This window comes from Balaenoptera physalus (genome assembly GCF_965194825.1).
Source record: "Balaenoptera physalus genome assembly, chromosome: 3".
Classification (NCBI taxonomy): Eukaryota; Metazoa; Chordata; class Mammalia; order Artiodactyla; family Balaenopteridae; genus Balaenoptera; species Balaenoptera physalus.
This window is the reverse complement of record NC_138890.1, coordinates 120,506,369-120,520,436: the sequence shown is the minus strand read 5'-3', so window position 1 is coordinate 120,520,436 and position 14,068 is coordinate 120,506,369. Positions and strand designations below refer to the sequence as shown.

At 34.6% G+C, this 14,068-nt stretch overlaps 1 protein-coding gene across 4 annotated transcripts in view; it reads left to right on the top strand.

The window, feature by feature from the left end:
* Positions 1-14,068, top strand: part of FCHO2 (FCH and mu domain containing endocytic adaptor 2) — a 112,591-nt gene that overhangs the window by 30,341 nt on the left and 68,182 nt on the right. For all 4 annotated transcript variants that reach the window (XM_082457158.1, XM_082457160.1, XM_082457157.1 and 1 more), the window contains 4 exons: positions 305-446; positions 537-689; positions 8,038-8,142; positions 13,558-13,656. In XM_082457158.1, the coding sequence (XP_082313284.1) occupies positions 305-446; positions 537-689; positions 8,038-8,142; positions 13,558-13,656 (499 nt within the window). The remainder of the gene's footprint in view (positions 1-304; positions 447-536; positions 690-8,037; positions 8,143-13,557; positions 13,657-14,068) is intronic.

Below are 14,068 nucleotides of genomic sequence, written 5' to 3'. Positions count from 1 at the left end.
TCTAAATAACCACATCAACTCAGAAAATGACACGTTATAATTAAGGGAGGGTCATGGCCAGACCTGTGATATGAGTTAACTCATTTCTCTGTATCTGAGGTATAAAAATATTTTAAGTAATTAACCAAGGATTAAAAAAAAAGTCAAGGTCAGGCTGTCAGTCGTTTCATTTGTGATTTAATTTAATCTCATCTTTTGACTAATTAAAATTACTGAATATAACATTATTTCCATTGGTTCTGTTTTGGAGCCTTAGACTTTTTTTTCCTTTTAGTAAATTATTCCCATGTTTTCTTTGCTTTAGAACATTTGCACCAGTGTGGGATGTGTTCAAAACATCTACAGAGAAATTAGCAAATTGTCACTTGGATCTTGTTAGAAAATTACAAGAATTAATAAAAGAAGTTCAGAAGTATGGAGAAGAACAAGTAAAATCGCATAAAAAGGTATCAGTTTTCCTTGTTAAAGGATTGATTGGTCAGATATTGAATGCTTTGTAGTTCTGTCATTTTGATGAATCATTTCATACCAAACAGACTAAAGAAGAAGTTGCAGGAACTCTGGAAGCTGTTCAAACCATTCAGAGCATAACTCAGGCCCTCCAGAAATCCAAGGAAAATTACAATGCCAAATGTGTAGAACAGGAACGTTTGAAAAAGGAAGGAGCTACACAAAGAGAAATAGAAAAGGTAATCGTAATAAAAATAATACCTCTGTGGTTTCAAAGCATTTTCAAATACAAGACTGCATTTAATCTTCAAACACTCAAGAATGATCTCATATTAAAGATGAAGTCACTGTGCCTCTGAGTGTTAGTGATTTACCTAAGTGAAACAGAAGTAGGTTTACAAAATATGTTGTATATGGTAGATAGATTAGCAAATACATAAAAAAGAATGATTTCTTTACATCAGTGACACATGTGCAGGATATTTTTTATAAGATAATTGATGAGATGCTGCTTGGTGTAAGATTTAATAATGAGGTAAAAATTTTTTTAAAGCAAGACTTTGGTAGATTTAGCAAGGCAATAGTTACTTGAGATAAACTTTAAATGTATGTTGTGGGTGATTTATTGCTGACTTTGAGCCCATGTATGTAGTATTGTGGTAAACCACAACCCTTTCCCCAACTCTCATTTTGATTGAAAGTAGATTTTTTTCCCCTTTCAAAACAGTTTAACCATCCACTTGTTTGATGTGGTATATATCATTTAGGAATCAGCCATAGGGAGTGATAATTTTGAAAGTTTGTAGAATATTTGAAATAGCCAGTAAAGAAAACCAACTGTAATTATGTTGCAATTATAATAATTATAAAAGTGTATATACATGGGCAAAAACTAGAAGAGCATCTGGAAAAATCAAAACAGTCGATGGAATTTGGGGTAATATATTTCCTTTAGTGTTTTGTGCAATAAATAAAAATTGGGAGGGGGTAAAAAATGAGGCACAGTAAGTTCATGATTTTAAAACGCTCTTCATTCCAGGCATAGCAGTTAAGAATAAAATATAAAAAGGGAAAATAAAGCAAAATAACATGCTCTAAAAAGAAGAATATTATCTTCATAATGAACCAGAAATGGAACAGAAACTCAAAAGGGCATGTAGAGATTGATTATGCAGGGTTGTTGGACCCTAAGTCCTAAGTTAGGCAGTGGAATTTAGCTCTTGTGTGGTAAAGGGGACTAAATATTCCCCACTTGAGATGAAGCCCAAGGAACCCCACTCACTTGGTGATACTATAAGTAGTGAAAAAAGACTGTTGAGCTGCTGAAGGGCTAAAGCATTATTGGAAGTTGGGGCTTAAGGATGCAGTTCTGACTGGCAGTCAGGCCAAGGAACCAGTTCATGACTGTTTCTATCATATCCCCTGTATTTTTCCAGGGAATTAATTAAAAGCTACCTTTATAAGACTGATACTAAATTGGGGCCTTGCAGGGCTGGCAGGAGATAACCTGAAACTGCTAAATGGGGATGGGTGAGCATAAATGATAGAATATAACACAATTCTAGGAGGTGATGTTTACCTTGTATTCTATAGAGTTTTCCAGCATCACTGATGGAGGGAGAGAGAGAAGAGAGAGGGGAAAAAACAAGAACCCTCCCACCTGAAATGAGCAAAAGCACATCTTAAGAAATCTAATATAGCTTTCCCTGCTATACAACAGTAGAGTGTTCCTGTGAAACCTTTCATAAGCCAAAATGGTGTAAGCAGAGAAGCAAGTACCTTAGAACACATCTTGCTAATGGATGCACAAAATAAATTGAGATAAAGCACAGATGCTTACAGACACAGTTCAAAGCCTTGGCGACCGATGCTGAGTGTAGATCCTGGGAAGGAGCTTGGCGGTGCCACTCTCACCGCCTCTCAGGGTGTGCGCTGCCTCTGTAACGGCTCCTGCAAAACAAACGCCGAATGCTATTTTTCTTGTACCTGTTTTTGTAAAAGTGAAAATCCTCCTTGAATGTTTTTCAGTTCGTGAAAACAGGTACTAATATAATTCTTTTGTAAAAGCAAAGTAAACAAACTTGTAAGACAAACTTTTGAAAAGCAGGGGACACCTCTGCTAAGACAGATGGCAATAAATTTAACAATTAGAATAAGAATTCACTCCAAATAAAATTTAGGTTTATAAAATAGATGATCAGAAACGTTCGTGTATGTTGAGGATGTTCAGGTATGCAAATGAATATAAATGTATATTAAAGAAATTGAGAGAGATAATGAAATAAGATCTAGTAGATGGGAAAACAGCTAACTAGAAAACTTGGCAGTGAAATATATGGTTATTGAAATTTTAAAAAAAGCAACAGGGAAGACAAACTTTAGAGCTGATATAGTGAAAGATTGAATTTGCTCACTCACCCATAACATAGTACAGAGAATAAAGGTTACCAACATTCATCTGATGTGGATTTCAGAAGAAAAAAGAATGGAGAGGATGGTAGACAGGTAATATTTGAAGAGTTAACAGATCAGAATATTTCAGAATTTAAAAAACTCAGGATTTCTTAGATCAAAAGTACATTCTTGGTATTAAGCAGGTTAAATAAAGATAAATTCAGAACGAGCCACCAGAGAAAAAGAGAATATTAAAAGCTACCGGGTATATCTTTTTCCTCACATCTCTGAAATCAGAATGCATCATCAAATGATAGTATCATATAATCGTTGTTGGCACGGTGGCATTTGTGGTGTAGTTTCACTGCCTCTGTGAACTTGGTTGTTATATACCTGGTGGCATGATTGGACAACTGCAACACTTTGATATTTCAATTAACAGACCACTTTAAGAGCATTGAGGAAGGATTAGTTCTGATTGTTGTCTGAAAACCTTTTGCTGAGACCTGGTAAGATCAAGAAAATGTGAGCACCAATGTTTGGAAGAAAATCTGGAGATGATAGTGGAGCACTTTTAAGAAATGCTCTGTCAGTAATGCTTTTGGTGACACTGAAGATAATACTATGTGGGGAAAAAAAGAGACCTCAACAGTCCCTGAATTGGAAGTAACTGAGAAGGGTCAGAATCTGACTGTGAAAAAAGATTCAGGAATATCTCGAAAGTTCATTTTGCTTTCTTTTTAATTCTGTATCACACAAGAATAAAAATCTACTTCTAAGTAAGTCTAGAAGAGCTCTTCTAAAAGTCTAAAATAAAAATTTTAAGTGATAAGAAAGCATTATTTCATGGTTTGACAGTATTTTTCTGTTTCAGTGGTACACAGGATAATGGTGTGTGTTACAATTAATGGTATATTAGAATTAGTAGTAGTCAAGCGTGAACATTAAGCATTAACTACTGAGAGAATAGAAGTATAGTCTAAATCTTCTAAATCAGCCAAAAGAAAAGAAGAGGAAGGGGTGCTTTCTTCTAATTGTTCTGCTCAGAGGTGATGTCTTTGCTTGTGATATTAGATGTGTTAATGGGTCTCTGATTTATATATATTCAAATCCAAGCCTAAGTAAATAATTTATTTTGGCCTGTAATAAATAAACTCTTTATTAACATGAATGTAGATTTTTTTAAAACATAGATCTTTGAACTGTTTGTCCTTTGGTGAACTTGAAAACATAAATACTTATTGGCTATTATGACATAGTACGCTTCTCATCTTCATTCACAAACCCTTATTTTTATAAAGCACCATTTGGAAGTTACTCATATTTGTGGACTATGACAAAGTACTTATTTTATGTGTATGTATTTGATTCATAGGAGTTTACTATAAAAATTATAGACACTTAAACAGAAATATTTCTGGTAGTACATCAGAAAACTTATTTATAATGCGAAGGAAATGAATAAAATGTAGGATTTATTTCGTTATCAGTAGGTAATCTATTAAGGCCAATCTTTTGTTTATGAGAAGAAATGTAGCTATTGCTTTTAAAGCATAAGTTGCTATGCTCCAACTTCCCTTTTAATAATCACTTTACAAAAGTGGTCAAGTTTGTTACTACTGGGGCATTTAGTTTCTATGAGTCTACCCTAAGAATTTACAGTTTTACTAAGCAAAGATACCATTTAGAAAGTCATTTTGACTTAACTGAGTGTTGCTGTACAGTCATTTCCTATGAGAGATGTTTCTTGCTTTCAAAAAATATATATATTCCCAATATGATTACATTCTTCTTAAAATTTTATTTATTTATTTATTTAATTTTTGGCTGCGTTGGGTCTTTGTTGCTGCGCGCGGGCTTTCTCTGTTTGCAGCGAGCGGGGTCTACTCTTCGTTGCGGTACGTGGGCTTCTCATTGCAGTGGCTTCTCTTGTTGCGGAGCGTGGGCTCTAGGCTCGTGGGCTTCAGTAGTTGCAGCACGCAGACTCAGTAGTTGTGGCTCGTGGGATCTAGAGCACAGGCTCAGTAGTTGTGGCACACGGGCTTAGTTGCTCCGCGGCATGTGGGATCTTCCTGGACCAGGGCTCGAACCCTTGTTTCCTGCATTGGCAGGCAGATTCTTAACCACTGCGCCACCAGGGAAGTCCAGAATACGATTACATTCTAAAGTGTCCTCTATATTCTTTTATAGGATACCCTTAGTTTTCTTTAAATTTTTTTTGTCATTACTTAAAATGCCTTGTGAATCAATAAACTCTTTAAAAAAAATTTATTCATTACTAAGTACTACTTTTGCCAGTTTTCTAAGATGCCTCTTTAAGTTGGTATGTAATTTCCTTATTCTGACATACGATGTTTACCTTTGAAGAGTGAAAGCTGATGTAAAAAATATATTAGAACTTATAAAGAGTATCTTATTTCTTTTTTTGTAAGTGAGAAACCATTATGTTGTCTACAATGCAGCATATGTATCTACTAGGAAAAATAATCATTATAGCAAAATATTAATTGAACTTTTCCTGTTTATTAGTATAATAAAAATTATGAGTTTACTTTAAATATAGGCTATAGACTCAGTTCTTCCCTTTTTACATGGTTCATTCACATATTTTCTGATTGTTGGATTATGAATTTGTATGCCATAGTAAATAAATGTTTTAGTTTCTAACGTGTGCCTGTCATCATGCTAGATGTTATGAAGGTTCTTAAAGGCTAAGTACATATTATCCCCTCTGTCTTCAAGAAGCTTCCTTCTTTTTGAGGAGCTAAGACTTATTGAATAGTACAGAACAAGGGGCTGCTAGAGAAAGGTTTTAATGGTAAGTTTAGAAGGGGAGGTGTCTTATTTTGTGTAGAACCTGCAAAAAGAAAACAGGAAAGATCCCATGGAATAAATTACTTTAAAAAGTATGGACACAATCATTATAGTTATATTTTGGGGGACTTTTCCATTGTTTATGAATTTCCTTTCAAATTTCAAATACTTCTAGGAGTGATCACAGCTCATGTATTTATCAATAGCCGACACATAAATTATAAGTCAATAACTTAATAGGCAGCAGAGAAAAAGAGTAGTGTTAGGATGAAGAAGAAGCAAAGAAGAGGGGGCTCCCAGTGGGAATATATCATTTTGCTAGACTGTGTCATTAAAAATCACTCCATGGACTGTGGGTTGCTTGTTACTCTTGTATAGACTGAAAATTTAGGTAGCTGGAAGAAATTCTCTTCTTCCAAGTCTCTTGGCATAACAAAATCCAAAAGGAAACCCAGATAACCATGGCATTAAAATTGTTTTTAAAATAAATTCTAGCAAACTTGGTTATCTGGACTTCCCGTGAAGGTAGTTTGTAAACTCTAAATATCCATCTCATCTAATGGTTAAATGTTTGAAAGGGCAAGGATGTTAGAGGAAGTACATTAACGGTAGTATAAAATAATGTCATACGGCTAGACAATGGGAAGAGAGTTTAAAAAAAGGTCCATAGGAGCAAACTAGAAAATCATTGTAGGTTTTAGACACTTACTTAGATATAATAACAGCAAAATGTAACAGCAAAATATAATGATGTATGTTCCTGTTGATGTTCCTTTTAGAAACCATAATAATAGCAGATACTATTTATTTTGTAGTCCCTGTCCCAAGCATTTACATAAGTTACATTTCATCTGTGCCAAAGCTCTAAAAAAAATATGTGGTATTTCCATTTTAGGAATGAGAGAACTATATAAAACTCAAAGACAAAGTCAACTGGGTAGTAATTGGTAGAGCTAGAAGTTGAATCCAGTTTCTTTTGGCTCTGAAACCAGTTCTGATACAAGATACGGTTTTGATACACTACAAGATAAAGTGGCATCCTATATTCTTTATTTAAGAAGGCCCACAAGCATAAAGCATGTATGTTTAATATAATATATGCAATTATATTTTAGAGAGAGTACAGAGTTGCCTTTTTAGAGAATAAGACTGTATGCATCTCTTGCCAACCCCAAACCTCCAGGTAAACCCAACTTTCTGTTTCTAATACTTATTCTTAGACTCCTGAACATAGCTGGAGATAATTACCTACTGGCTCTGATTGGCTCTGCACAAATTCCAAGTTTTGCAGCTTAGCCCTCAGTGGCTCTTTGCAAGACTTTTACTCCTGTAGTTATTACCAGTTGCATTCTCCACAGCCATGGTTTGAAACTTTATTCTCCTGAAGTTCCCAACCCTACCCTACTCTTCTTCACTCGTAGCAGACCCGCTCTTACCTCATCATGAAAGTGGAGATGTTTTATCTTGAAATCCTGTAGCTTTTCTTTAAACTCTTATTTACTTCAACACCCCTTCCCTTCAAACTTCCTGTATCCAAATTGATCAGCCCTTTGAGAATAATCAGGTTTCTTGATAGCCACATGTCTGCCCCAACCTACAAGTGACACATAGTTTTTCTTCTTCTTTAATGTCCGTCTTCCATTTGTTTTTACTTCTTTGTTACTTTCCACCAATTTCTAGCTGTTTATGTATAGGTTATACTTCTTCTATGAAGTCCCTGAAGAAAAGATCCCTATATAATTTGTATTCATATTCCTCACTGCCTAATATTTAACATATTATTAAGTTTTTATTGAATAAGTAACTTTGATAAAATTAGAACTATAATAATGCAGTAACAATTTCTTGAAAAATAGGCAATGATTAAAAACAAATTTATAGATTTTCTGGAGCACAGTGGAAACTGAGAAACCTCAAGGAAAATTGATTTTTTTTTTCAACTTTTGAGCTAGCTTTATAGTCATTGATCAGACATTAAATGGAATATCTGTTGTGGAAGGAAGGCAGACTCACAGGTGTGTAAAGGAGTGTCAAGCATATTCTGAGGGTATTGTCACATTTTTGTTCGTTGAATTTTTAGTAACATTGTACTATTATGTGGTTGTGTGATCTTACTCTGAGTTATAAAATGAGAGTATTTAAACTTTTTAAAGCACGTTCCCTCAGACAAGAGAATTAGCATTTAATTTCTGCATTATTGTGTGACCGTAACAAAAAATACTGCTAAGGAGGATTTGAAAAAAGGTATTAGTTTTTGTCAGCTTGAACTCAACATAGGCCTCATTTCTTAAAATGCACTTAAATTATTATTTCATATAAACTTATATCAGGAAATAAAAAATATTTTGTATAGTTCAAAATGTTTCTGTTTTGTTACAGGCAGCTGTTAAATCTAAGAAAGCTACGGATACCTATAAACTCTATGTGGAAAAATATGCATTAGCAAAAGCTGATTTTGAACAGAAAATGACAGAAACAGCTCAGGTTGGTATTTTTAAGTCTTTAAATCTAAAACAGGATATTTGTGTTTATTGTTTATAAACTATAATAAATTATATTACTGATAAAAATAATATAATTTTTCTGTCATAAATTTTTTTAGTATTAGAAAATGTTAAAATGCACAATCTCAGTGTTCTAATAATGCTGTTTTAAAAATATACATCTTGTTTTGGAGATTGAAGACCAAGAATCAATAGTTATAATATCATAAGGGATTATTCAGATTGACTGGAATGTTTAAAGAGCATTGGAGAAAATGAGGACATTGGTAGATGATGAAGACAGTAATGATTATGTATGGGTTTTAAAATTGACTTATACTTAAGAAAACTGGAAATGACTCAGTGCTGAGGATATAGTGGTTAACAAAACAATCAAGAATCCCTGCTCTCATAGAACTTCCATTTTAGTAAGGGAAGACAGACAATCAGTTAAAAAAAGTCTGTTTCCTATACGCTTGGGATAAATTATATTCAATTTGATGTTCTTAGAGCCTTAGTTAAAGGCCTAGATTTATGATGGGTGCTTTTATGAATTATACCCAGGACTTCTACCTTCACCTCTTGTCCTCTTTTCTTGTTTTGTTTTTCTCCTTAGCACCTGTCATCATCTGACACCATGCATTTAATTTACTGTCAGCCAGGATAGGATGGTATGCTGCTGTGACAGAGAACCCCCAAAATCTCAGTGGCTTACAATAGCAAGTGTTTATTTGTTATCACGCTACTTGTCCATCATGGCTTAGCTCTTCATTCTGGCACTGAGGCTGGTGGAGGATCCTCTTCTTAGAACATTCTTGGTCATCATGTCTGAGGGGCTAGAAATATGGTGGAGCACACTGGCTCCTCTACCCATATTTTTTGTTGTCTGTCTTCCCCCCACTAAAATATAAGTTCTGTAAGAGCAGGGATTGATTTGTTTACTGCAATCTCCTCAGCACTTAAAACAGTTTTCAGCTCATGGTAGGCACTCTGTAAGTGTGAAGAAGAACTTTATGAATCTGACTTTTTGGATTCTAGGGAGTCTTCTCGCTTGGAGTGGTGAATGATTCACACCTCAGAAACAGACGGCTTACATGCTTGTGTGCAGGCATAATGCATCCATCTCTACTTACCGTGTTGTGGGCACTGTGCTAGATGCTGGGTGTATACAATATATACGTAAATAAAACAAATTCTCTCTGCTGTACATGGAGTATACAGTATAGGGGAGGGAGACAGACATTAAATATATGCTTAAATACAAAGTTACAAATTATTATAAATGTTACAAAGGAAAAGAACAAGCTTCCATGAGATAGAATAAGAGGGATGACCTAATTTGGATTAGAGAGTTAATGAAAGTCCATTTTGGAGAAGTAACATTTAAAACTGAGATTTGAAGAGCCAGGAAGAGACTCATTCTAGGGCAGGAGTGTTCTAGGCATTGGGGACCGTGGATATGAAGACCCAGATGTGTAAAAGAGAGATCACATTCTAGAAAGTAAAAAATGCTTACTGAAACTGAGTAAGGAGAGATGGTGGTTAGAAATGAGGTTAAAGAGATAATCAAGGACCAGGCTTTAGTGAGGGTTTAGGTTTTCTCCCAGAGCAGTTGGAATACATTGAAGAGCTGTATGCAGGGGCGTGACATGATATGGTCTGCATTTTTAAAGCTAATTCTGACAGTTTCGTGAAGAATGGATTATAGTGAGGCCAAAGGAGAATCAAGAGTCCAATTTGGAAGGCAGTATCATAGTCCAGTGAGAAGGATGAGGGTCAGTGTGGTGGCCTTGGAGAAGGAGACAAGTGAATGCATTTGGAGGTGGCAGGGGTAGGGTGAATGGGAGAATTCTAAAGGGATTCAAGATCTCTTCCAGGTTTTGGCTTGTAAGCCTATGTGTATAGAGATGAATGGCAAAGGCTAGATGAAGAGTTGTTAGTTTGAGGGGTCGGAAGAGCGTGAGATGTTCAGTTTTGAACATGTTAATTTTGAGCTGCATATACCTAAGTGGAGACATCAAATGGGCAGTTTTGGAGGCTGTAAGTAATCTGGGCTGGACATAATATTCACATCCCTTATCCACAATTCTGAATTCCAAAAGCTCTGAAAACCAAAAATTTGTTTTTTCCAGAACTCATTTGGCAGCAAAACTTGAACCGATGTGAGGCTAATTTATAGTCTCTTTATCCTACTTAGACTGAATATACATGTTTTCCTTTAGTGTTCGATAAACAGATGCCACTGCAGATCCTGTTGGTAGTATTATGAGATATATGGTAACAACACCATGTTATCTTTATTTTAAAAAATCCAAAATATTTAAATTCCAAAACAACTGGTCCCAAAGGTTTTGAATAAAGGATTGGGCCTTTATAAAATAGGGGCTGGACAGTACACACAGCCGTAATGACATCACCTTGGATAGAGTGTGGGGAAATAGTGGCCAAGCTCTGAGAGGTTCATCATTGTCAGTTTGGGAGAGGAAGAGATGCTGAAACCCAAGTAGGAGAAGCCAGAGAAGGAAGAAAACTGGGAAATGTAATGTCATGGCAGCTGGGAAATGATAATGTTTCAAGAAGGGTTTAGTTTGTTAAATGAGGCTCCATCTCTAGTGAGATAAAAAGTTTCAGTTTCTATAGCAACTGAGGTCATTGTAGACTTCAGCAAGTTCTCTTTTATCTTTTAAATCATTAGGAACACTCCTTTATAAGGCAGTTATTGATTTGTTAATTTCCTATCAAAATGATTAGTTTCTATCAGTGAAAATGTTTGCCTTTCAGTTATTTAATTGAAAGAACAAATTAGAATTTGTTAGAGTCAGTGTTTTTTGTTTGTATATATTATCTTATAAAGAATCTTCAGCACTCATCTTTCCCTCTCCTTATCTCTTTCTGCTTCCTCATTACATTTTTTCAAATTGCATTTTAACTGTTTATCTTGCCAATTCCAAGATGGAAACATTAATTTGTTTGAGCAGATGTTTAACCATGGTGCTTTTAAATAAAGATGATGCTGTACTGTGCTGACGTGTATATGTGTTCTTTCTCGTGTTCCCTCCTTGTCTTTCTCTGTCTGTGTCACACACACACAACTGTAGGACAGGTTAACTTTTGTTTCTTAATAGACAGTAGACTTTATTTTGGGTTATTTAGAAGGGAAAAGAATTCTTTTGCTTCTCTACTTTCCTTTTGTTCCAGGCCAAGCGGGTTGACTTAATCCCAGTGGGAAGGGGCCTGTCAATCTAGTGAGAATGAAATTTGGGTGGCAGGACATATATTTACCTGGGGTGAAAGAAGTTAGAATTTACTTGGAGTACTTGTGATGTAAGTTTTTTCATTTGAGTTGAGAATAAGCATGATTAAAATTGTGACTCTGTGCTTATGCTTTTCACCACTGTCGGTTAATGACACTTAAAAAAACTTGAAACAGTAAGGAGATTTTGTTTACTTTGAACAGTTTGATGGCTAGTTCAAGGAAATTTGAGATTTGCTTGAGCAACACCCTCAGATTAAGGAGTTTTAGTATTAGAGTGCTTTTCTATATCTCTCGTGGCTGACAAAACTGTACTTTTTAAAAAATAACTAATATAACAGTACATATGAACACAGTGAATTTGAAATTGCAAGGAGGAAAAACTCTGATTTGTTCAAGAAGGTTTATTCATTTATATTCAAACACTTGATACTATGTTCCCACTGCTGAATAACTCTGAGCTTATTTCGTAGTCACTAATTTTGAGGAATTCTGATATTTAGCAGTGCCCTCCCACCAAAAATAAAGCACAGTTTCAAGACTGTAGCTGAATCATGCTTTTAGTTTCTGTTTGGCTTCATGCTTCAAGATATTTCTAAATTATTAAGGATCTGACTTATTCAACGTAGGTGTTTCAAAAGAGAATGAGAAGAAGGCACAAGTTTCCTTGGAATTAGGGATCATCCATTTGAAATTAGTGGCTGTTTGACCAAGCTTTCCTGGATTTGGGACTGCCTGTCTATGAGAAGATCTCTTGTTCATTAAATTGCAGAAATTTAAGCCGAGGGTGAATTCTTATAATATGAACGTAAAATAGGATCATGCTCCTCCTGAACGTTCCTCAGTTCTTAAGAGTCATTCAGGATCTTGCAGTATTGGTATTCTCATTGGACTTGGTCAAAATTAGTCAAGACAAGCACTCTATTTTAATTCTTATCATTCCTCATGAATAAAATGGATTTAAGTTTTTGGACTTTGTTGCATTACTGCCAAAACTATAATTTCACCATAATTGATTTTTTTTTTTTTTAGAAGTTCAGACCCTTTACACAAATAATAGACATGATTATTTGGCTTAGTGATTTCTGATCACGTAACTCAGTGCTGAAGAAAATTGGACATTAAATATGGGGTGAGGGAATTTAATTTGATAAACTAACTAGGGAAAAATAGCAGACATTTAGGCCTGCTCCTTAGAGCTGATGTAATTTGGCAAGAAAGTGGGTAATCAGGTTTGTGCACTGGAAATGACAAATGTATTTTTGTTTGAAAATGACTAGCTCAGCATTTCCCAAATCCTGTTTTGAGGAATATTATTGTTCTGTGAGATATTAATAGATATTCAGAGAAGAAGAAAAAAAGGGTTGTGTGGTCAAAGAAATTTGGAAGACACTGGGTTAAGCAGAGTGCAACAAGTTTTGTTACTTTAGTATTTTTCTCAGTTACTTCAGTTTTTAATACATTTATTGTGAAGCCAAGTCTAGCAGTGGTTTTCTTCCTGGGGAGTAAATATCAGAATAACCTGGGATTTTTTTTCCAAACAACATTCTTACCTCTTTCCAGCCCATTGCCTAAGTAGTCGTGGAGGATCTATCTGTTTTATAGTTTGAAAACATTCTCCAGGTCATCTGAATCATCTCTACCTTCAGCTGAGAACTGCTGAGACAGAGTGTACATACAGGCTTTCCCAGATTTCTTTGACCGTAGACTGTCTCTTTTGGAGACTATGTATTAACATTTCAAGAATTAGACCTTTTGAAAGTCTATGGGCTAGATTGTAAAGTCGTTAAGAAGTAAACTGTAGTTTTAGCTCTGCCAACTAATTGTTTTTCAGTTTCTGAAATACTTCTCTCTTGGTTTTCTGACACTGTTCTCTTCTGGGTCTGCTTCTGATTTTCTGACCATGATTATAGATTTTAATTTGTGGTATCTTCTAATTCTGAAAAAGTCATATTTGCCTGAGAAATGATGTAACAAAAAGTTAACTTTTTTCGATGCTATATTTTTCGATGCTAGACTCATTTGTCTAGAAGCGTTGTTAAATATTAAATAATAATGATAACTTGCTAAATTTGGTTAGCTGTATTAAGATGACTTCTAAAAAGTGTTTTGATTTCAGAATATATCTGTGTGTGTGTGTAATTTTTTATATTCGCTACCCAGAAATTTCAAGATATTGAAGAAACTCATCTCATTCATATAAAAGAAATTATAGGATCCTTGTCAAATGCTATAAAGGAAATTCATTTACAAATAGGCCAGGTACGTTTTTACTTTTATTGAACTGATTCATGAGAATTTTATGTTCACTTCTGGCTCTAAAAATCGTAACTCATAACATGATACTGAATTATTTCAGGTAAAGAATATGTATTTACATGTATTAAGTACAAAATAACCTGGATTTTACCATCCTATCAAGGATGATAATTTAAATTAATTATGGAGTTAAACTTCTGAAGTTAACAATTTTTGAATATTTCTTTATTACAAAGTTTTACTATTTTAAAATTTAGAATAGCAACTTCAGTAAGTTATAGAGCTTGTGCTTAGAAATTTTCCAAAAATATAAAAGTGCCTTAATGATGACAGTTGGGGTGCATTGAAATATAGTAGAAAAAGATGAAGTCTGTTATTCTTGGGTACTAAAGTTCTAATACTATTTTCATTGCTG